The sequence below is a fragment of the Salmo salar genome, chromosome 11 (genome assembly GCF_965601325.2).
Source record: "Salmo salar chromosome 11, fSalSal1, whole genome shotgun sequence".
Taxonomy (NCBI): Eukaryota; Metazoa; Chordata; class Actinopteri; order Salmoniformes; family Salmonidae; genus Salmo; species Salmo salar.
Window position 1 is genome coordinate 42,881,871 of NC_138301.1, and position 25,630 is coordinate 42,907,500.

The 25,630-nt window shown below is 45.4% G+C and overlaps 1 protein-coding gene across 1 annotated transcript in view; it reads right to left on the reverse strand.

Annotated features, from left to right (window-relative positions):
- The window catches only part of LOC106593578 (dual specificity mitogen-activated protein kinase kinase 5), a 105,060-nt gene that overhangs the window by 25,660 nt on the left and 53,770 nt on the right, over positions 1-25,630 (reverse strand). The window contains exons 17-19 of the mRNA XM_045689584.2: positions 22,273-22,302; positions 15,236-15,262; positions 14,856-14,888 (exon numbers count right to left, since the gene is read on the reverse strand). Of these exons, the coding sequence (XP_045545540.1) occupies positions 14,856-14,888; positions 15,236-15,262; positions 22,273-22,302 (90 nt within the window). The remainder of the gene's footprint in view (positions 1-14,855; positions 14,889-15,235; positions 15,263-22,272; positions 22,303-25,630) is intronic.

The following is a 25,630-nucleotide window of genomic DNA, read 5'->3' on the forward strand; positions in this document are numbered from 1 at the left end:
ATAGCTCCTCCCTCCCCCCTTTATCACTCTCTAGGGAGAGTTCTGACCCAATCAACACCGTATCTCTCTCCTATCCACACCAGACTGCACACACCATTCTAAGGGTTGATAGAGAGGGTGGAATGGAAATGACCCATCTGAGAATTTATTACGATATGATTTTTCACACAATGACGCTCCATCCTGTTCTCTATGCTTTCTAGTGTGCCAAAAGTCTTTATGGAGAAAACAGGGTGAAAAGGGAATTGGAGAGAGGAGAGGGAATCTATCTGTTGACAGGAAGTTGCCGTGTGACGCGCTCCGTAGAGAAATGGTCCTCCAAATCGGAGGCTATGCTACATGACTGCTTTGCTAGCGCTGACTGGAATATGTTCCAGGTCTCAGCCGATAGCGTCGACGAGCTAATCACCTCCACTACCGGCTTCATTAGGAAATGCATTGTGGACGTTGTCCCCACAGTGAAGGTTCTCTGCTTCCCCAATCAAAAGCCCTGGATTAACACAGAGGTTGGCGCTAAGTTCAAAGATAGGGCTACTGCACACAGGGCTATCGCAGCCCACCCTGAGGCTATGGCTGAGGACACAAACAAGTACAAGAAGTCCTGCTACGACATCTGCAGAGCCATCAAACAATCAAAAGGATAATATACTGTAGGAACAAGCTGGAATCCTATTATACAAGCTCTGATGCCCTCTGCATGTGGTGGGGGCTACAGTCCATTACGGATTACAAAGGAAGACCCAGACGTGATCTACCCAACGATGCCTCTACCAGATCAACTCAATGGATTTTATGCACGCGTCAACAAAAACAACAGCGAGCCATGCATGAGGGCCCCCGCCAGCACAGAGGACTGTGTGGTCTCGCTCTCCGAGGCCGATGTGAGTATGGTCTTTAAATCAGGTCAACACTCACAAGGCTGCGGGGCCAGACGGTATTCCAGGGCATGTTCTCAGAGCATCCTCAGAACAGCTGGCAGGCATATTCACAGTCATTCTCAACCTCTCCTTGCCCCAGTCTGTAATCGTCACATCTCATACTAACCACCATCATTCCTGTTCTCAAGTACTCTAAGGCTGCCTGCCACAATGACTACAGCCCTATAGCACTCACATCTGTAATCAGGAAGTACTTTGAAAGGACGGTTATGGCCCATATCAACTCCATCATCCCAGACACCCTAGACCCACTTCAATTTGCATACTGCCCCAAACAGATCCATATACGACACAATCTCAATTGCACTGCACACTGCCCTCACCAACCTAGATAAGAGGAATACCTATGTGAGATCGCTATTCATTGCCTACAGCTCATAGTTCAACACCATAGTCCCCTCCAAGCTCGGGACCCGGGGACTGAACACCTCCCTCTGCAACTGGATCCTGGACTCCCTGACGGGCCGACCCGAGGTGGTGAGGGTAGGCAACATCACCTCCGCCAAACTGACCTTCAACATGGGTGCCCCACAGGGGTGTGTGCTTAGTCCGACTCCAACACTATAATCAAGTTTGCTGACAACACAATGGTGGTAGGGCTGATCACTGGCGACGATGAAACAGCCTACAGGGAGGAGGTCAGTGACCTGGCATTGTGTTACCAGGACAACAACCTCTCCCTCAACATCAGTAAGGACGAGGAGCTGATTGTGGACTACAGGGGGGGGGGGGGGGGGGGGGTGAGCATGGCCCCATCCACAGTAGACATATTCACAGGGCTGTAGTGGAGCGGGTCGAGAGCTTTAAGTTCCTTGGTTTCCAAATCACTAAGGACTTAAAATGGTCCCTGCCATCCAGGACCTCTATACCAGATGGTGTGAAAGGAAGGCCTGGAAAATTGTTAAAGACTCCAGCCATCTAAGCCATAGACTGTTCTCTCTGCTTCCGCATGGCAAGCGGTAATAAAGCATCAAGTCCGACACCAACAGCTTCAATCCCCAAGCCATAAGACTGCTAAATGGCTACACAGACTTTCTGACTCTGCACACAAACAGGACTCTACAAACTCACTCACATTCCAACACGCACACACTTAATTTGCTCACACACATTCATACTGACTTTATACACACTTCCTAACAATCATCATATACACTGGTGCTACTCTGTTTATCATATATCCTAATAACCTTACCCCTATACATATCTACCTCTATCACTCCAGTATCCCTGCACATTGTAAATATGGTATTGGCACTGACCCTGGAACTGACCCTGTATATAGCTACTGACCCTGGAACTGACCCTGTATATAGCTACTGACCCTGGAACTGTCCCTGTATATACAGTTGAAGTCGGAACTTTACATACACCTTAGCCAAATACATTTAAACTCAGTTATTCACAATTCCTGACATTCAATCCCAGTAAAATTTCCCTGTCTTAGTTCAGTTAGGATCACCACTTTATTTTAAGAATGTGAAATGTCAGAATAATAGTAGAGAGAATGATTTATTTCAGCTTTTAATTCTTTCATCACATTCCCAGTGGGTCAGAAGTTTACATACACTCAATTAGTATTTGGTAGCATTGCCTTTATATTGTTTAACTTGGGTCAAACGTTTCGGGTAGCCTTCCACAAGCTTCCCACAATAAGTTGGGTGAATTTTGGCCCATTCCTCCTGACAGAGCTGGTGTAACTGAATCAGGTTTGTAGGCCTCCTTGCTCGCACACGCTTTTCAGTTCTGCCCGCAAATTTTCTATGGGATTGAGGTCAGGGCTTTGTGATGGTCACTCCAATAACTTGACTTTGTTGTCCTTAAGCCATTTTGCCACAACTTTGGAAGTATGCTTGGGGTCATTGTCCATTTTGAAGACCCATTTGCGACCAAGCTTTAACTTCCTGACTGATGTCTTGAGATGTTGCTTCAATATATCCACATAATTATCCTACCTCATGATGCCATCTATTTTGTGAAGTGAAACAGTCCCTCCTGCAGCAAAGCACCCCCACAACAGGATACTGCCACCCCCGTGCTTCACGATTGGGATGGTGTTCTTCGGCTTGCAAGCGTCCCCCTTTTTCCTCCAAACGTAACGATGGTCATTATGGCCAAACAGTTCTATTTTTGTTTCATCAGACCAGAGGACATTTCTCCAAAAAGTACGATCTTTGTCCCCATGTGCAGTTGCAAACCGTAGTCTGGCTTTTTTATGGCGGTTTTGGAGCAGTGGCTGCTTCCTTGCTGAGCGGCCTTTCAGGTTATGTCGATATAGGACTCGTTTTACTGTGGATAAAGATACTTTTGTACCCGTTTCCTCCAGCATCTTCACAAGGTCCTTTGCTGTTGTTCTGGGATTGATTTGCACTTTTCGCACCAAAGTACGTTCATCTCTAGGAGACAAAACGTGTCTCCTTCCTGAGCGGTATGACGGCTGCGTGGTCCCATGGTGTTTATACTTGCGTACTATTGTTTGTACAGATGAACGTGGTACCTTGGAAATTGCTCCCAAGGATGAACCAGACTTGTGGAGGTGTACCATTTTTTTCTGAGGACTTGGCTGATTTCTTTTGATTTTCCTATGATGTCCAGCAAAGATGCACTGAGTTTGAAGGTAGGCCTTGAAATACATCCACAGGTACACCTCTGATTGACTCAAATGATGTCAATTAGCCTATCAGAAGCTTCTAAAGCCATAACATAATTTTCTGGAATTTTCCAAGCTGTTTAAAGGCACAGTCAACTTAGTGTATGTAAACTTCTGACCCACTAGAATTGTGATACAGTGAATTATAAGTGAAATAATCTGTCTGTAAACAATTGTTGGAAAAATTACTTGTGTCATGCACAAAGTAGATGTCCTAACCAACTTGCCAAAACTATAGCTTGTTAAAAATAAATTTGTGGAGTGGTTGAAAAAAAGAGTTTTAATGACTCCAACCTAAGTGTATGTAAACTTCCGACTTCAACTGTAGCTACTGACCCTGGAACTGTCCCTGTATATAGCTACTGACCCTGGAACTGTCCCTGTATATAGCTACTGACCCTGGAACTCTTTCTCGTGTGTGTTTTTGGTTTACTTTATAGTACTACTGATATTGATTACTGCATTGTTGGGAAGGAACTTGCAAGAAAGGCTTTTCACTGTACTTGTGCACGTGACAATAAAACTTGAAACTTGAATGTCAAAATAATATCTGTAATGTGTGTTTGCATGAGAGAAAAGGAAGCCTATAAATGGCCTAGTGACCAAATAAATGTGTAACAGCGCTTGAGCAGCTTGCTTCTTTTGGCTGTACGGCCCACTGGCACACACAGCCCCAAAAAAGGATGTTCAGTCAAAAAGAGGGAGTGAACTGTTTAAATCGATTCTATCGTAGTCCATGTGGGTTTTAATGACATTATGAAGGGCAGCGCTGAACAGTTGAAACTGGATTTTAAAGAGCTGATTGACTCTCTGCTAGACACTAACAAAACAACCCTCATATCTGGCCTTGTGCCCTCTCTGAATCGTGGCATTGAATGCTTTAGCAGGATTCTTTCTCTTCACAACTGGCTATGTGATTATTGCAGCTCAATGGGTGTAACTTTTGTTGACAATTTCAATACCTTTTGGAAACAAAACATGTTCTATAAGGAGGATGGGATCATTTGGGTTCCTGGATCCTTTCACAGCATTATAAGGCTGCGTTGAGACAATGACTTATCAATGACCCATGTCCAGCTCAGTTAATCCCTACCATTGTGTCGCTGAGTCATCATAATGCTTTAGCAAATGTACATTATAGCAGGGGCATTGGTAGACATAATGTAAGTAACCTAATTTATGTACCTCTAACTGCCCTGAATGCCTCTGCTGATCCTACAGCTATTGTATGCAGCAATAATGTGTCTATGAACCAGATTTATAATGTTAGCACTGAGATGGTGTGCCCTAGTAGGAAGTCCAATGTGTGCAGCTCACCCGCCACTAACATAAATAACATGAGAATATCTACTTATGCTAAGCTCCCAGTAAAGCAATGAAAACAAGCAAGCATCCCAGAAAAGTGCTCAAAATAACCCACGTTAGAAACAAGGTTCATGAAATTAATAACTTGCTAGTAACAGATGATTCATATTCTGACTATCTCTGAAACTCACTTAGACAATACCTTTGATGACACAGTGGTAGCAATACACGGTTAGAACATTTACAGAAAAGACAGAAATGCTAGTGGTGGAGGTGTTGCTGTTAATATTCAGTACCACATTCCTGTATAGATTAGAGAGGATCTCATGTGAAATACAGTTGAAGTAATATGGCTACAGGTTCATCTGCCTCACCTAAAGCCCATTCTGGTGGGAAGCTGCTATAGACCACCAAGTGCTAACAGTTAGTATCTGGATAACATGTGTGAAATGCTTAATAATGTATGTGAGAGATATTTTCTATATAGGGAAGGCTATTCAACAAGCACAGCACTTACACAAAGAACTGATGAATGGCTGAGAGAAATTGATGATAAAAAGATTGTGGGGCTGTTTTAACATTATCGATCATTATCTGCTGCTGGAGAAACATATCATGGCTTTACACCCCCTGCTATATTGTGGATAAAGAGTTACCTGTCTAACAGAACACAGAGTGTGTTCTTTAATGGAAGCCTCTCAAACAATCCAGGTAGAATCAGGAATTCCCCAGGGCAGCTGTCTAGGCCCCTTACTTTTTTCAATCTTTACTAACAATGTGCCACTGGCTTTGAGTAAAGCCAGTGTGTCTATGTATGCGGATGACTCAACACTATACACGTCAGCTACTACAGTGACTGAAATGACTGCAACACTTAACAAAGAGCTGCAGTTAGTTTTAGAATGGGTGGCAAGGAATAAGTTAGTCCTAAATATTACAAAAACAAAAGCATTGTATTTGGGACAAATCATTCACTAAACCCTAAACCTCAACTAAATCGTGTAATAAATCATGTGGAAATTGAGCAAGTTGAGGTGACTAAACTGCTTGGAGTAACCCTGTCATGGTCAAAACATTGATACAACAGGTGCTAAGATGGGGAAAAATCTGTCCATAATAAAGTGTTACTCTACGTTCTTAACAACACTATCAACAAGGCAGGTCCTACAGGCCCTAGTTGTCACAGCTGGACTACTGTTCAGTCGTGTGGTCAGATGCCACAAAGAGGCACTTTGGAAACTTGCAATTGGCTCAGAACAGGGCTGCACGGCTGGCCCTTGGATGTACACAGAGAGCTAACATTAATATGTCATGTCAATCTCTCCTGGCTCAAGTGGAGGAGAGATTGACTTCATCCATGCTTATATTTGTAAGAGGTATTGACATGTTGAAAGCACCTGTTTAACCTGTCTGTTTAAACAACTAGCACACAGCTCTTACACACCATGCATACCCTACAAGACATGCCACCAGAGGTCTCTTCACAGTCCCCAAGTCCAGAACAGACTATGGGAGGTGCACAGTATTACATAGAGCCATGGCTACATGGAACTCTATTCCACATCAAGTAACTGATAGAAGCAGTAGAATCAGATAAAAATACACATTATGGAACAGCGGGACTGTGAAGCAACAAACATAGGCACACATGATAACATACGCACTATACACACACATGCATTATGTGGTAGTTGAATATGGGCCTGAGGGCACACACTTAGTGTGTTGTAGATATGTGGTAGTGGAGTATGGGCCTGAGGGCACACACTTAGTGTGTTGTAGATATGTGGTAGTGGAGTATGGGCCTGAGGGCACACACTTAGTGTGTTGTAGATATGTGGTAGTGGAGTATGGGCCTGAGGGCACACACTTAGTGTGTTGTAGATATGTGGTAGTGGAGTAGGGGCCTGAGGACACACACTTAGTGTGTTGTAGATATGTGGTAGTGGAGTATGGGCCTGAGGGCACACACTTAGTGTGTTGTAGATATGTGGTAGTGGAGTATGGGCCTGAGGGCACACACTCAGTGTGTTGTAGATATGTGGTAGTGGAGTATGGGCCTGAGGGCACACACTTAGTGTGTTGTAGATATGTGGTAGTGGAGTATGGGCCTGAGGGCACACACTTAGTGTGTTGTAGATATGTGGTAGTGGAGTATGGGCCTGAGGGCACACACTTAGTGTGTTGTAGATATGTGGTAGTGGAGTATGGGCCTGAGGGCACACACTTAGTGTGTTGTAGATATGTGGTAGTGGAGTATGGGCCTGAGGACACACACTTAGTGTGTTGTAGATATGTGGTAGTGGAGTATGGGCCTGAGGGCACACACTTAGTGTGTTGTAGATATGTGGTAGTGGAGTATGGGCCTGAGGGCACACACTTAGTGTGTTGTAGATATGTGGTAGTGGAGTATGGGCCTGAGGACACACACTTAGTGTGTTGTAGATATGTGGTAGTGGAGTATGGGCCTGAGGGCACACACTTAGTGTGTTGTAGATATGTGGTAGTGGAGTATGGGCCTGAGGACACACACTTAGTGTGTTGTAGATATGTGGTAGTGGAGTATGGGCCTGAGGACACACACTCAGTGTGTTTCTGATATGTGGTAGTGGAGTATGGGCCTGAGGGCACACACTTAGTGTGTTGTAGATATGTGGTAGTGGAGTATGGGCCTGAGGGCACACACTTAGTGTGTGGTAGATATGTGGTAGTGGAGTATGGGCCTGAGGGCACACACTTAGTGTGTTGTAGATATGTGGTAGTGGAGTAGGGGCCTGAGGACACACACTTAGTGTGTTGTAGATATGTGGTAGTGGAGTATGGGCCTGCGGACACACACTCAGTGTGTTGCGAATTCTGTTAGGAATGTATTAATGTTTTTGAAATTGTATAATTGCCTTAATGACATTATGAAGGGAAGAGTAGCTGCTGCCTTGGCTGCTACTAATGGGGATCCATAATAAATAGCTGCTTCGCTGTTAAAATACCTCTGGGCAGCTGTCCCTATTCCTGACATATCGATCACAGAACCCAGAAAATGATGATACATGCACCTATTTAAACTAACAAAGGAATGGCTTACTATAATATCACTCTACTTCCTAGTGCTGCTGCTGCTTGGATGAGTAACATCTCTCTCATACACACACTACAGGCCAAATGCTTCAGTGGACACGCCGTTTAGAGAGAGAGCGAGCACCAAACTATTTTCCCTGCAGAGTTGTACTGTGTCGCAAACGCTGACACACATACACGAAACAAACATGAATGTGTTGTACAGTACACACACACCTGAAAATGCAGACACACACATGCACGACACGCACAAACACACACACACTCATGCATGTATTCATGGTCCCAGCTGAGGACAGCGGCAGACTTTGATGTATAGCGTTCTGAGATGAGCATGATGATGAAAGCCACGGTCCGTGTGTCTTCTCTCTGACCGCCGTTACACCCCCCCACCACACACACACACCTCAACCCCCTGTAACACATACACACACACACCGAGCAGTAAATATACATGTCATTGGCCCAGTGCAATTATCAGGCAAAATGAGATCCGTAATTACAGGGCTAGGGAAATTAAAGCAGAGTTCTTGTTAGTGGAACGCTTTGCTGCTCAACAAGTAGAAGAGACAAAGAGATTAATGAAAGAGAGGGACAGCAGGAGCGATGTGTGGATTCATGGAACTGGGAGATTGTCTCGTTCTAGATTTGCTTTTAGAGAATCGAGGCCAAATGTCCTCGTCTGTCCTCCCAAACAGAGGTGAGTTATGTGTGTTTGAAAAGAGAGAAAGAGAGAGAGAAAGAGAGAGAGAGAATACATGAACAAAAGGCAGTCCAGTAAACTGGTTCAGTAACACACAATCATTTTCCAGCTAATTTCACCCTCTCACCTGAGCCCCAGACTCCCAGCAGTCCCATGGCAACGTGGCGCGGCGTGTGTGTGAGTTGCAGCACTCCTGCTCTCCCCCGAACACACCTCCAGCTACAGCAATATCAATGATCCACTTAAAAGAGCCCCGTTTGTGTGTGTGTTTGCGTGTGTGTGTGTGTAAATCACACACAGACATTTTCAAATGAAGAGGGATCCAGATGATGATAACCGGGGACCTTTGATCTCATGCAAATTAATACAGAAATATTTAAACCATAACTACTACTGTAGACCTGGCTAGTCATAACTACTACTGTAGACCTGGCTAGTCATAACTACTACTGTAGGCCTGGCTAGTCATAACTACTACTGTAGACCTGGCTAGTCATAACTACTACTGTAGACCTGGCTAGTCATAACTACTACAGTAGGCCTGGCTAGTCATAACTACCACTGTAGACCTGGCTAGTCATAACTACCACTGTAGACCTGGCTAGTCATAACTACCACTGTAGACCTGGCTAGTCATAACTACCACTGTAGACCTGGCTAGTCATAACTACCACTGTAGACCTGGCTAGTCATAACTACCACTGTAGGCCTGGATAGTCATAACTACTACTGTAGGCCTGGCTAGTCATAACTACTACTGTAGGCCTGGCTAGTCATAACTACTACTGTAGGCCTGGCTAGTCATAACTACTACTGTAGGCCTGGCTAGTCATAACTACTACTGTAGACCTGGCTAGTCATAACTACCACTGTAGGCCTGGCTAGTCATAACTACCACTGTAGGCCTGGCTAGTCATAACTACCACTGTAGCCCTGGCTAGTCATAACTACTACTGTAGGCCTGGCTAGTCATAACTACTACTGTAGGCCTGGCTAGTCATAACTACTACTGTAGGCCTGGCTAGTCATAACTACTACTGTAGGCCTGGCTAGTCATAACTACTACTGTAGACCTGGCTAGTCATAACTACTACTGTAGACCTGGCTAGTCATAACTACTACTGTAGGCCTGGCTAGTCATAACTACTACTGTAGACCTGGCTAGTCATAACTACCACTGTAGACCTGGCTAGTCATAACTACCACTGTAGGCCTGGCTAGTCATAACTACTACTGTAGACCTGGCTAGTCATAACTACCACTGTAGGCCTGTCTAGTCATAACTACCACTGTAGACTTGGCTAGTCATAACTACCACTGTAGGCCTGGCTAGTCATAACTACCACTGTAGACCTGGCTAGTCATAACTACTACTGTAGACCTGGCTAGTCATAACTACTACTTTAGACCTGGCTAGTCATAACTACTACTGTAGGCCTGGCTAGTCATAACTACCACTGTAGGCCTGTCTAGTCATAACTACCACTGTAGACCTGGCTAGTCATAACTACCACTGTAGGCCTGGCTAGTCATAACTACTACTGTAGGCCTGGCTAATCATAACTACCACTGTAGACCTGGCTAGTCATAACTACTACTGTAGACCTGGCTAGTCATAACTACTACTGTAGGCCTGGCTAGTCATAACTACTACTGTAGAGCTGGCTAGTCATAACTACTACTGTAGACCTGGCTAGTCATAACTACTACTGTAGGCCTGGCTAGTCATAACTACTACTGTAGACCTGGCTAGTCATAACTACTACTGTAGGCCTGGCTAGTCATAGCTACTACTGTAGGCCTGGCTAGTCATAACTACTACTGTAGACCTGGCTAGTCATAACTACTACTGTAGACCTGGCTAGTCATAACTACTACTGTAGACCTGGCTAGTCATAACTACTACTGTAGACCTGGCTAGTCATAACTACCACTGTAGACCTGGCTAGTCATAACTACTAGTGTAGGTCTATCTACAGTATTTGGTTGGCACACTAGATTACCCTCTACTTCCTCCATATGCCTACTCATCCCTAGTTCTACTGGACCACATTTGCTCTTCATATGAGGGACGGCAAAGACTCCTCCGTCGAGCCCAGGTCACATAGATCCAAGCCAGCCCATACCATCCCAGCCTGGCCCAGTCCAACCCAGCCCATACCATCCCAGCCTGGCCCAGTCCAACCCAGCCCATACCATCCCAGCCTGGCCCAGTCCAACCCAGCCCATACCATCCCAGCCTGGCCCAGTCCAGCCCATACCATCCCAGCCTGGCCCAGTCCAACCCAGCCCATACCATCCCAGCCTGGCCCAGTCCAGCCCATACCATCCCAGCCTGGCCCAGTCCAGTCCAGCCCATACCATCCCAGCCTGGCCCAGTCCAAGCCAGCCCATACCATCCCAGCCTGGCCCAGTCCAACGCAGCCCATACCATCCCAGCCTGGCCCAGTCCAACCCAGCCCAGCCCATCCCAGCCTAGTCCAACCCAGCCCATACCATCCCAGCCTGGCCCAGTCCAACCCAGCCCATACCATCCCAGCCTGGCCCAGTCCAAGCCAGCCCATACCATCCCAGCCTGGCCCAGTCTAACCCAGCCCATACCATCCCAGCCTGGCCCAGTCCAAGCCAGCCCATACCATCCCAGCCTGGCCCAGTCCAAGCCAGCCCATACCATCCCAGCCTGGCCCAGTCCAAGCCAGCCCATACCATCCCAGCCTGGCCCAGTCCAAGCCAGCCCATACCATCCCAGCCTGGCCCAGTCCAACCCAGCCCATACCATCCCAGCCTGGCCCAGTCCAACCGCCATACCATCCCAGCCTGCCCGCCCCCCCCCCAGTCCAGTCCAGCCCATACCAGCCTGGCCCAGTCCAACCCCAGCCCATAGCCATCCCAGCCTGGCCCAGTCCAAGCCAGCCCATACCATCCCAGCCTGGCCCAGTCCATACTATCCCAGCCTGGCTCAGTCCAAGCCAGCCCATACTATCCCAGCCTGGCCCAGTCCAACCCAGCCCATACCATCCCAGCCTGGCCCAGTCCAACCCAGCCGATACCATCCCAGCCTGGCCCAGTCCAACCCAGCCCATACCATCCCAGCCTGGCCCAGTCCAACCCAGCCCATACCATCCCATGTCTAACCATTCCTTACCCACCCTCTCCCATTCTCAACCCATTCCCAGCCGGGTCTCTCCACTCCGCTCCTCACCTCATCTCCTCTCCTTTCCTCATCACCTCTCCGCTCCTCATCCCCTCACCTCCTCTCCAAGTCCTTGGTCTGCTAGAATGGAGGGTGGGGCTAGCCGCTAGCCCGAGAGCTCCCGCTACCTCTCTCTCGTTGCCAGGGGAGAGCGGCGAAGGGCGAGGGAGAAAATAGTTTGAGTGATGCCTTCGCCTTGGTGACTAATGAACAGTTCAGCTGGGTCAACCCATTACAACTGCAAGCGTTTAATTATTAATTACACCCAATCTATACTCTGTAAAGGACGAGCTTGGTATGTTTAATGTGTGGTTGGTGTGTGTAGGGTTGGGCTCTCTCCTGGCATTGTGTTATTAGCGCGTGTCAGTGAGGAGCTGAAGAGGAAAGGAGAGTGGAGACAGAGAAAGGTCCCTTGTTTTAGGGGGAGAAAGGAGTGCTGCGTGCACACACACACATACACTGAAGAAAAACTACACTGAACAAAAATATAAACACAACATGTAAAGTGTTGGTCCCATGTTTCATGAGTTGAAATAAAAGATCATAGACATTTTCCATATGCACAAAAAGCTTATTTCTCTTAATTTTGTGTACAAATGTGTTTCCATCCCTGTTAGTGAGCATTTCTCCTTTGCCAAGATAATCCATCCACTTGACAGGTGTGGCATATCAAGAAGCATGATCATTACACAGGTGCACCTTCTGCTGGGGACAATAAAAGACCACTCTAAAATGTGCAGTTTTGTCACATAACACAATGCCACAGATGTCTCAAGCATTGAGGGAGTGTACAATTAGCATGCTGACTGCAGGAATGTCCACCAGAGCTGTAGCCATAGAAGTTGTTAATTTCTCTTCCATAAGCCTCCTTCAATGTCATGTTAGATCATTTGGCAGTACATCCAACAGGCCTCACACACACACACACACACACACACACACACACACACACACACACACACACACACACCCACCCACACCCACCCACACCCACCCACGCCAACCCAGGACCTCGACATCCAAACTGTCAGAAACAGGGAAGCTCATCTGTGTACTTCGTCGACCTCACCAGGGTCTTAACCTGACTGCAGTACCACGTCGTAACCTGTTTCACTAAATATCCTCGCTGTTAAAAATATATCATTCTAGAAAGGATTGATACACAACATTACATGTAGACTGAGGGGTACACTGCCCTTGACCCTGGCGTGTGTGTGTGTGTGTGTGTGTGTGTGTGGGTAGGACAGGGAAGTGTGTCAAGGTTCTGGGAACATGTGTTGCTAAGAGTCAGAGGTCAAGGTTAATGCTACATATTGGATGGCCTGACATCCTCTGTGCTCCGTAGACTGGTCATGCTACATTACCCCTGCCCGGTGTGTGTGTGTGTGTGTGTGTGTATTAAAGCACTTGAGTGTGTCTCTATATTAACCTTATGTAGCCTGGCAACAAGGGCTTGGCCATATTTGTTGCGATCAACATTCCGCACATTGACAAACAAACCCAGGGAGGAGATGTGGTTAAATATGAATTACATTGTCAAACTATTAAATATAGAAACCAATTCAACAGGGCACCACTGAAAAAGATACCCGTCTGAAATGGGGTTCCCTGTATAAATAAAGGTTCGATAAAAATTGCGTGTTTTCACATAGTATAAGCACTACGAAGCTAAAGTTAGCCTGTTAGCATTCCTATAGACTTAACATGGTGGGTTAGCTAGTTAGGTATGTGTAGGGTCCAGCCTTTTGGTCCAGTTCTGGAGGCCCTCTGCTTTAACTGCTACTTCCAGCATTATCCACTAGTGTTGCTGCAGGTAGAAAATCCTAGGAAATGTTCTGTAATTGACACAATGTCTCCAATCCAATCAATTATGTCTGTTTTGGCACCCGTGTGTTTTGGGGAATACCATTTGTAGTGATTCAACACCACTCTTTGCTTCATGCTGATGTTCTCTAACGGGGTCATCGGAAGTTGTACAACGGGTCAATTAGGGGCAGTTAAATGGCAGGAAATGAAACCAAGCATGGACGTATAAAGAAAATAACAGAGAATTCAAGATCAGAGTATTGACTGAAATAAAAGTGTCAAAACCCCGCTGGGATGCTCGTTGCAAATGTCAACAAATATATTCTGCAAAACCTGCTACCTTAGAATACAAAAGAAAATGCACAATAGACCGCCATCTGAAATGAAGCAACAAAAAGCTTGTAAAATAGATCTGGCTGAAGAACTAACAGCTGTTTGGACTGATAGAATGTAGTAAGCTTCCTCCCAGTATCTTCTATCCCTGGCCTGTGTGTGAGAAACTAGAAATACAAATCATTTTAAAACAACTAAAACTAAATAAAAACCATCAATTCAGGTCTGAAAACTAACTGAAACTAAACTTCCAAAAAAAAAAAAAATCATAAAACGAATAGAAATAAAAACACAAAACTATAATAACCTTTGAGTAGAACGACTTGAGGCAGCAGTGTGTGTGTCTATCAATGTGTGTGTGTGTGTGTTGTGTGTGTGTGTGTGTGTGTGTGTGTGTGTGTGTGTGTGTGTATGTCTATCAATGTGTGTGTGTGTGTGTGTGTGTGTGTGTGTGTGTGTGTGTGTGTGTGTGTGTGTGTTTGTGTGTTTGTGTGTGTGTGTGTGTGTGTGTGTGTGTGTGTATCAATGTGTGTGTATAGAATGGTTCAAGGCAGTAGTACGTGTATCTCTATCTGTGTGTGTATACGTGCATCTGTGATCTGCCTGTGTGTGTGTGTGTGTATGTGTGTCTATAGAGCCGCTCAGGGTGGGTGCAGCCTGAGGGGGGTGTGTGTGTGTGTGTGTGTGTGTGTGTGGAATGGCCCAAGGCGGTTGTGTGTGCGGGGCGAAGGGGGGGTGAGTGAGCGCGAGCGAAGCCGTCTGAGCACTGTGCTTCATTAGGAAACAAAATATAAGCTTTCCACACCATTAGGAATGACTTTAGGAGAGAAAGCACATAAGACGCCGACTCACCTCATCAACGATGCATTGCAGTAACTGGAGAGGCTTGAATGGGGAGACAGAGAGAGAGGAGAGAAGATGGGTAGAAGAAGAAAACAAAATAAGTATTAGTCTACATGCGACGTTACGACAGTACGGTGGCAGAGAAAATCACTAATGTAATAAAAAGGTATTTACATTAATCAAATGCACCAAGCTCCGGCACAGCCATCGCCTCCTGAATGTTTCTATTATTCTATAATAGCATCTAATCTAATACTGGCAGTTAAGGCCCGCTGTATCATTTCATTGCAACAACAAAAAAAAACGCAATTTGTGGGACGTTTCAAATGAGGGATCTACTCGAGAGTGAAACACTGTCCCCCCCCCCAAAAAAATACATAAAATCTCACCATTAAAGATCCTTGGTTTTTCTGAATCTGTAAAGGCAGACGAAGACAAGAAGATGAGAGAGAGGCAATATGTAATTAGCATGTCATAATCAAAAGCACACACTTGGACACATTATGATCACTGGGAGAAAGTGATGGTATCCCCGGTGGGCATGTGTTAACACCATTTACATAATAATAAAAAAACACCCAAACGTTAATAGTCTTGCTCTCATTTGGGAAGGGGGAAGAGATTCAGCAATGTTAATTTCATCTTCCCTGCTATCCCCTCCAGGTTGTCTAAAGATGCAGGGTTGTAGAATGAATTGTGCATAATGTACATTTCAAATAGGAATCTGCAGGCTGAGCAAACATTTCCACTCAAACAGAGAAAAATAATTAAATGTTCTTAAAAATAAAAAGGTAAGAGGCTAACATGGGGCTCTGGTCGACCACTAAAATGAATAATTAACCAGTCATCTCTGATGACAAGTATCTTGCACTACCAAATGACAAGGGCTCAGTATAGACTATTTTGCCTTCATCCATCACCACTCCACAGAAAACAAACAGGTTCCAACACAAAGTACGTGAAAGTCCAATGACCTAAAATGCTGGCTTTGTTCATCAACAGTTTGAATTATTTTACTTCAGATATAAAAAAAAACAGGCTTTGAAGTTTCTTTCATGGCTGAAAAGCTCAACACAAGAAACGGAGTTGTAGTCAGACAGTGAGAACGTTTTTAATGCACAGATAACAAGAGACCCAAGCTCTTCTGCTTTGAGCTAGATGATACCAAGAGACCCAAGGTCTTCTGCTTTGAGCTAGATGATAACAAGAGACCCAAGGTCTTCTGCTTTGAGCTAGATGATAACAAGAGACCCAAGGTCTTCTGCTTTGAGCTAGATGATAACAAGAGACCCAAGGTCTTCTGCTTTGAGCTAGATGATACCAAGAGACCCAAGGTCTTCTGCTTTGAGCTAGATGATAACAAGAGACCCAAGGTCTTCTGCTTTGAGCTAGATGATACCAAGAGACCCAAGGTCTTCTGCTTTGAGCTAGATGATAACAAGAGACCCAAGGTCTTCTGCTTTGAGCTAGATGATAACAAGAGACCCAAGGTCTTCTGCTTTGAGCTAGATGATACCAAGAGACCCAAGGCCTTCTGCTTTGAGCTAGATGATAACAAGAGACCCAAGGTCTTCCGCTTTGAGCTAGATGATAACAAGAGACCCAAGGTCTTCTGCTTTGAGCTAGATGATAACAAGAGACCCAAGGTCTTCTGCTTTGAGCTAGATGATAACAAGAGACCCAAGGTCTTCTGCTTTGAGCTAGATGATAACAAGAGACCCAAGGTCTTCTGCTTTGAGCTAGATGATAACAAGAGACCCAAGGTCTTCTGCTTTGAGCTAGATGATAACAAGAGACCCAAGGTCTTCTGCTTTGAGCTAGATGATAACAAGAGACCCAAGGTCTTCTGCTTTGAGCTAGATGATAACAAGAGACCCAAGGTCTTCTGCTTTGAGCTAGATGATAACAAGAGACCCAAGGTCTTCTGCTTTGAGCTAGATGATAACAAGAGACCCAAGGTCTTCTGCTTTGAGCTAGATGATAACAAGAGACCCAAGGTCTTCTGCTTTGAGCTAGATGATACCAAGAGACCCAAGGTCTTCTGCTTTGAGCTAGATGATAACAAGAGACCCAAGGTCTTCTGCTTTGAGCTAGATGGCCCATTATGTTTAGTCAATTAGTTGCTTGTTTCGTAGGCTCTTTTGATAATGCGTTAAAACTCTTATTGATTCATTCTCTTAATGAAATGACAGCTTTGCACTGGTGGTAAATATCAAGAGGCTCCTTCATGGCCTCTACACATATTTTTCCTGATTCAGACAGGTTATGGGCGACTACAGAAAACAAATTCATTCAGAAATAATTACTAAACAAAATTGCAAGCTGCTCAGGGGTTGAAATTGGATTGATGAAGGCAAACTTATTTGAGTTGTACTTTGTCAAGAGTTTGTTATTTTCCTACAAGGTAATTGGATCTGGCGTCAACAACGTGAGCCGTAACAATGCCGTCCCATCTTTCCATTTAACATAGTCATTGAACGATATAACTTGATGATCTAATTTACACATCACAACGTACTATATATTTGTCCTGGGGGTAATCAGTGCTTCATATGATGATTACGGTCTAACAAGAAATGATCCTTTCAATGAGTCCCTTGTTGTTTCTGATACAGAGTTGGTTTGAAAATGACCACTGTGGACAACAAACTGGAGAAGATTGAATCCTGCAGAGGAAAACAACAGGGTTCTGTGTTTCACATTCAGGTTAAAACACCTCGAATCATGAACAATAACCCCAAATAAGAGTAGAGGCAAAAATATGGACTTTTCAAGTCTTGGTTTCAAAATGGTCTCTCAATCTGACACTCAAGGTCAACCCAATGAAACTCCCTCGTTTCATCACAGTCATCAATCAAAACAGAATAGACCGACATGGTTATAAGCAATGGTATTCCTACTCAGTCATCTCAGTCACCAGGTAGAAGCTGTTCTCACAGTCTACAGAAAGGGAGACAATGGTATTCCTACTCAGTCATCATGTAGAAGTTGTTCTCACAGTCAGAGCTGCAGCACAGTCTACAGACAGGGAGACAGTACTGTATTGAAACACTCAATACTTCCATTGGTCTCCTATTTCTATAGATGTTAACAGCTGTGTTGATCTGAAGGCAGATGTTCCAGGGTTGAGGGGAGCAATAGCTAGAGCATCAAAAAGTACAAAACGTTCACAGACGGGGGAATGCAGCCTCTGCATAAAGCATTCAACATTTTGGGAAAATGTGATACTTCATCATATGAAAGTCCCCATGTCACAACGCAATATGGGGATAGTGTCAAAAGAGTCTACATTACTCAATACTTGGGAGTGCAATCACTGATCTGTTAAATCCCTCTACAGTTTGTTTGACATTTTTATGTGATCCCTTCATAACAACACCATCAAACATATTTGAACTACTTCCTGTTCTTGTTCTTCTTCTGTGGAACAATTTAAAATGGAGATGAGGAAAATGCAAAAAGAGCCCAAATCAATCAGGGGGGCGCTGCCCCGGCGGCTGTATACACATCACTTCCCGTCTGCTGTCTTCAAAGACTTTCAGAGCCGTGAGAAAACTCCATTAACTCCTCACAACGAATGCAAATGGATCACAACATGGGGTGAGGAGGAATTAAAGAGGCCGTCTCTAATCAATGACAAACACAGGATGAAAACGCTGTGGAGTGTGTTCTGTTATCGCCACCTCCGCCCGTACTGTTACTGTTAATCCATACTCCAGGCAACTCATATAACACACACACACACACACACACACACACACACACACACACACACACACACACACACACACACACACACACACACACACACACACACACACACACACACACACACACACACACACACACACACACACACACACACACACACACACACACACACACCTCAAAATGGAAAGGGTGAGTACAGAGGCCCCTTACAGCGTTACAACAGCTCTTAACAAAAACAAAAACACCCCTCTGCCCTTCAAATCCACCCACATCCCATACCAAAACACTGACCCCATTCTCCCAAAACCACCTATCCTGAGCAAATCTCAGGTGCTTACAATTTATTCCATTCTCTGTATTTGTGTTGCTGCCACAGTCGGGTGGACTGTGGAGGGTGATAGCACAGGGGGCTTCTGCGCAGACAGCTGACAGCCTGGGCCCGAGGACGTTGGCCGGCTGCGCCTGGTGAAATGAAGCTACCCGTTCTACCAGGGATCTGCTACAGCCTGCAGGTGAACTGTCTGTAACGCCATATGGAGCAGGGAAAATGAACAGAGAGATGAGGAGAGCACTGGCAGCGGGAGATCTCCCTGGTGCACACACTGTCTCTTGGTGTAGCTTTAAATTCCATATGTAGGAGGGGAGAGAGAGAGAGGATGGGAAAGCGAGAGCGGGGGAAACAGTGAAAGATGGGGAGAGAGAGAGAGAGAGAGAGAGAGAGAGAGAGAGAGAGAGAGAGGGGGAAACAGTGAATGATGGGGGAGAGAGAGAGAGGGGGGGAAACAGTGAGAGAGAGCAAGAGAGAGCGAGAGAAACAGTGGAAGAGGGGGAGAGAGAGGATGGGAAAGCGAGAGCGGGGGAAACAGTGAGAGAGACGGGGGGAATAATGAGAGAGACAGAGAGAGAGGGGGAAACAGAGAGAGAGAGAGAGAGGGGGGAAACAGTGAGAGATAGAAAGAGAGAGAGAGGGGGAAACAGTGAGAGAGGGGGGGAAACAATGAGCGAGAGAGAGAGGTGGAAACAATAAAAGAGGGGGAGAGAGAGGATGGGAAAGCGAGAGTGGGGGAAACAGTGAGTGAGAGAGGGGAAAACAGTGAAAGAGGGGGAGAGAGAGGAAGAAGAAATAAATTAATGGGGTGTGAAAACATTCAACGCTCCACCACAACGCCTATGGCTCCATTTGTAAAGAACAAGAAATAAGTTTGTCTTTTTTCTTCCTCTGGTTATTTAGGCTAATTTATGAATCAGATTCTGGCGGAAGTATACTGGCTATAGATTGGATTGAATATATTGGAGATATTAAAGTGTTACCAGAGGTCTCATGCCTATTAAAAAGAGACATGAAGATGCTGAGAATGACGCTCCCTTCCATACAAAATGGTGGATATGTAAATACCAGAGAAGAACAGACAAGCCCACATCTCTCCGCTTCTTATTCAAAAACTGTGTGCGTGTGTGTGTGTGTGTGTGACTGTGAGGCATTCATTATTGTATGTAATCATACAGTGTCTATTAACATGATAATGGCCATGTTAATAGACACTGCTGAAGATAAGAGTGGCAGCACTCTGAAATGAGACATGCCCGAGGCCACACACACAATAACCATGGAGACCTCATGTACGTCATCACAGCAGGATGAACACAGGGGGCACAAACACACGTTTGACTGGTCGCCTCAAAACAAGTTTAGTATTTCCCATGTCTCCAGGACGAGTATTAACAAAACTGATTCACTATGCAGCTTAATCACTGTGTAGCGGGCTTAAATCCTCTTAATTATTCTCTTCAAGACATCCATTTATTACAAACCCCCTACAGAAACACATCTAGGGATAACTATCACAACGACCCTAATTCACAGGTCTTACTCTGCGTACTAAACATCATAAACAAAAAATAAACAATGCCACAGACCCGAGACAATTCCTCTTCTGGACATGCAGCTACGGTATCTTACAGCTACGGAATAGATTCACAACCATGATACACTTGGCATCATATCCCAGTTTCAGTCAGTCAGTGGTATGGTCTCCCTCCAGTCTTATTTGGGTGTTCCAGGCCATCCACAGGCCTACGGTCATGGTAGCCGTGAGTAATGTTCATTAGATTGGTTCGCAGCGTGCCTGTTGGGTTAATTAGCGTTGGGAAACAAAGCGGTCACCAGCGCAGAGCTTGGACTAATGGTACTAGGGCTCTGCTCTAGCCCACTGGGCTCCTTTAAAATCAGCCTCCACGGAGTTTACATTTCACAGCTTGGAAACTGTGTACCTTATGAGTCACATATTAAAGGGGCAGTCCATCGACATTTGACTTTAAAAATAATCATATCTTGTTCTTGAGCACGAGAAATGTAACAGGAAGTTGTGTTGACGATTAAAAGGTCCCAGCGTATTGCCTTAGCAGTGGGTGATGCATTGGGACATCGAGACATGGACCTGAAAAGTGCATCGTAGAACCTAATGTCCCTTTTTTTTTTTAAAGCCAATATGCAGTTGCTTCATCCATTTTTGGACTTCTAAATGAATGAAATGTACTGATTGATTGTTGGAGAATATAACCTATAAATGTCTCATGAGCTTAGTTCAACTGTCGTACCCCATCTGAACCCAACATAAGCTTGTTTTGCTCCAATGTTTGTAAATAAACACTATAAAACCTCACAACATCATTAAAACTATATTTTGATAGGTCAGTCCTTAAATTCATAGACAGAGTTATGGATGTAATAGTGGTTAGATTTATCTAGCCCCAATTCCTCAGCTATTTACAGAAACAGGTGCAGGGAGAACGCTTTGTTATTGTTCCAACTGCTGATTGATGCATTTAGCAGATGCTCTTATCCAGAGAGACTCACATTAGTGAGTGCATACATTTTCATACTTTTGTTGTTGTACTGGTCCCCCGTGGGAATGGAACCCACAACCCTGTCGTTATAAGCACCATGCTCTGCCAACTGAGAAACACGGGACCCTTTATGTAGAAAGGACACATGTATTATTTGTAGGTATTTGGGACAATAATTGAGGTACCTGACTCCAGCCCATTTATTTCACAAAACAATGTTCTTTAAGACCTACATTTAATTATTTTATGGTTGTTTGGAGGTTTATAGAAAGTTCTACATACTCAGTAGCCATTTTGTCTTGTCATTCCATTTTCCTCTCAGAAGAATGAATAATGGAAAGTAAGTCGGAGTAGTTGAAGCACACAATGGATAAAGTAGATGTCACAAAGCCAGGTGACCTTTCAGAAAGGTCACTCTTGATCAAGTGAGAAGACCTTTTTGTCCAGTGACACATCATAAACAACACTCAAAGAATCAACTCAATAACCATCATTATAGCCACCATCCACATGGCTTTCCAAGATGGCCGCTGTGCAGCCAGTCACGCGAGGTAACCAAGTTCAGCATGCTCAGAGGAGGATTATGGTACTAAGCCCTCATTAGGGCCTAATTAAAGAGCTGATGGGATTCAGCAGACCTCTTCTGTGGCTCAGCAATTACATTTGAAGATGAGCGGGATTGTAGGAGTAGGGTCAACATGGAGAATGGATAAGAGAGTCGCTGCCGGACCACCAGTGACATCACACACAAAATTAAGGGAGTGAGAAAGACCCTATGACCATATGTTGTCATGACACCTTACTGTGTGGCTTCTACATAGCCAAACATGATACCATGTGCATGGAATGTAGTGAGGAAGGGACTCACCTGTGGATAGGGGAAAGCGCCCAGTGCCAACTGTAGAAAGAGAAAAACACGACAATAAGGGTGACGACAAAGGCATCCTGCTAAAATAATAAACTGGCCTACCGGGACTATCAACACTTCAGTTACGGGGGCCTCCCGACTGGCGCTGTGGTCTAAGGCTCTGCATCACAGTGCTAGCTGTGCCACTAGAGATTCTGGGTTCGAGTCCAGGCTCTGTCGCAGCCGGCCGTGACCGGGAGACCCATGGGACGGCGCACAATTGGCCCAGCATCGTCCGGGTTAGGGGAGGGTTTGGCCGGCAGGGATGTCCTTGTCCCATCGCGCACTAGCGACTCCTGTGGCGGGCCGGGTGCAGTGCACGCTGACACGGTCATCAGGTGTACGATGTTTCCTCCGACACATTGGTGCGGATGGCTTCCGGGTTAAGTGGGTATTGTGTCAAGAAGCAGTGCAGCTTGTTTGGGTTGTGTGTTTCGGAAGACGCACGGCTCTCAACCTTCGCCTCTCCCGAGTCCATACAGGAGTTGCAGCGATGAGACAAGATTAACTACCAATTGGATACCATGAAATTGGGGTGAAAAAGGGGTAAAAAAATTAAATATATATAATATATACACACATATATATACACACACACCTATATATACACACACACACACATATACATACATCTAAAAATACAAATACATATATATACACATACAAAAATGCAAAAAATAAATAAAAATGAAATATATATATATATAAAAAAGTGACTATTGGAAGAGTATTAGAAAGGGGAGGAAGTTTAATAAACAGGTCTACAGGGACTATCAGGAATATGAAGTGCCTATCAGTTTAAATGTGGTTGAACCACACAAGATCAGGGCTGACTGGACTTCTTTAGGACTGTGGTGGAAATGCATGTTAATAGTAGTTCACAGGTGGTCTAATCTCCTCACGGAGGGAGACTAGCTGAAGCGTGTTCCAGATTAGAGAGGCCAGTCTTTGAGAGGGGCTCAATGCGCCCCCGTCGAATAACCCCCTTCCTCAAAGAACCTCTACTATTAGTTAATAACACCCCCTGCAACCCCCCCCCCCCCCCCCCCCCCCCGCCGAGAACAGAGAGATAAGCAGAGAGATTGGAAAGATGGAGGGATAGATTCATGTGATGTATGACTACACTGGAAAATATCCAACCTGCTCGTGACATTTGGCAATTCACTTTGCGTTGCGCCTGGTGTCTTTAATCTTGGTTTTATCTCTGATGATGTTGGCGCCATCACGTTATTACGACGATGTCAATACACGGGAAAACCCATGCTGGCCTTGACCGTGGACCGACTGCTGGCGACGGCAGATTCATCCAAATTAAGAGGAGAGTTTAAAAGCCGTTTCATTTAGACTAATGCACACTTACCTGTATGGTTCCCTCTCTCTCGCTAACGATTCACAAAGAGGAAAGGGCTTTGATCCTGTGGCGAGAAAACTCTATCTTGATCAAACTGAGATTGTGTCGATAATTCAGACAGACTTTTATTTTCCGCAGCCCCATCCGTTACGGTTACAATGGTGATAATATTCAACGGTATTGACAAACAGTGTAGAGGCCAGAGAGGGTAAAGCGTTTGTCAGAGCTGTGGAAATAGGAGTCCTTGACAGGAATAGATTGAGAATCAATAGGTGTCAATGGGGACGACAGGGCCTGGCCAAATGTAGCACTGAAATAAAAACGTTATTCTAAAATGGAGCCCCTTGAGACACAGAGACAAACACACACCTGCACACTGCAATCACACACACACACACACCTGCAATCACACACACACACACACACACACACACACACACACACACACACACTGCAATCACACACACACACACACACACCTGCACACTGCAATCACACACACACACACACACACACACACACCTGCACACTGCAATCACACACACACACACACACACACACACACACACACACACACACACACACTGCAATCACACACACCTGCACACTGCAATCACACACACACACACCTGCACACTGCAATCACACACACACACACACACACACACACACACACACACACACACACACCACACACACACACACACACACACACACACACACACACACACACACACACTGCAATCACACACACACACACACACCTGCACACTGCAATCACACACACCTGCACACTGCAATCACACACACACACACACACCTGCACACTGCAATCACACACACACACACACACACACACATGCACACTGCAATCACACACACACACACACACACTCACAGACAGAGACACACACAAACACCTGCACTCTACAATCACAACACACACACACACACACACACACACACACACACACACACACACACACACACACACACACACACACACACACACACACACACACACACACACACACACACACACACACAGAGACACACACAAACACCTGCACTCTACAATCACACACACACACACAAACACCTGCACTCTGCAATCACAGACACACACACAAACACCTGCACTCTGCACTCACAGACACAGACACACACACAAACACCTGCACTCTACAATCACACACACACACACACACACAAACACCTGCACTCTGCAATCACAGACACACACACAAACACCTGCACTCTGCACTCACAGACACAGACACACACACAAACACCTGCACTCTGCACTCACAGACACAGACACACACACAAACACCTGCACTCTGCAATCACAGACACAGAGACACACACAAACACCTGCACTCTGCACTCACAGAGACACACACAAACACCTGCACTCTGCAATCACAGACACACACACAAACACCTGCACTCTGCACACAGAGACACACACAAACACCTGCACTCTGCACTCACAGACACAGAGACACACACAAACGCCTGCACTCTGCACTCACAGACACAGAGACACACACAAACGCCTGCACTCTGCAATCACAGACACAGACACACACACAAACGCCTGCACTCTGCACTCACAGACACAGAGACACACACAAACACCTGCACTCTGCAATCACAGACACAGAGACACACACAAACACCTGCACTCTGCACTCACAGAGACACACACAAACACCTGCACTCTGCAATCACAGACACACACACAAACACCTGCACTCTGCACACAGAGACACACACAAACACCTGCACTCTGCACTCACAGACACAGAGACACACACAAACGCCTGCACTCTGCACTCACAGACACAGAGACACACACAAACACCTGCACTCTGCACTCACAGACACAGAGACACACACAAACACCTGCACTCTGCAATCACAGACACAGAGACACACACAAACACCTGCACTCTGCACTCACAG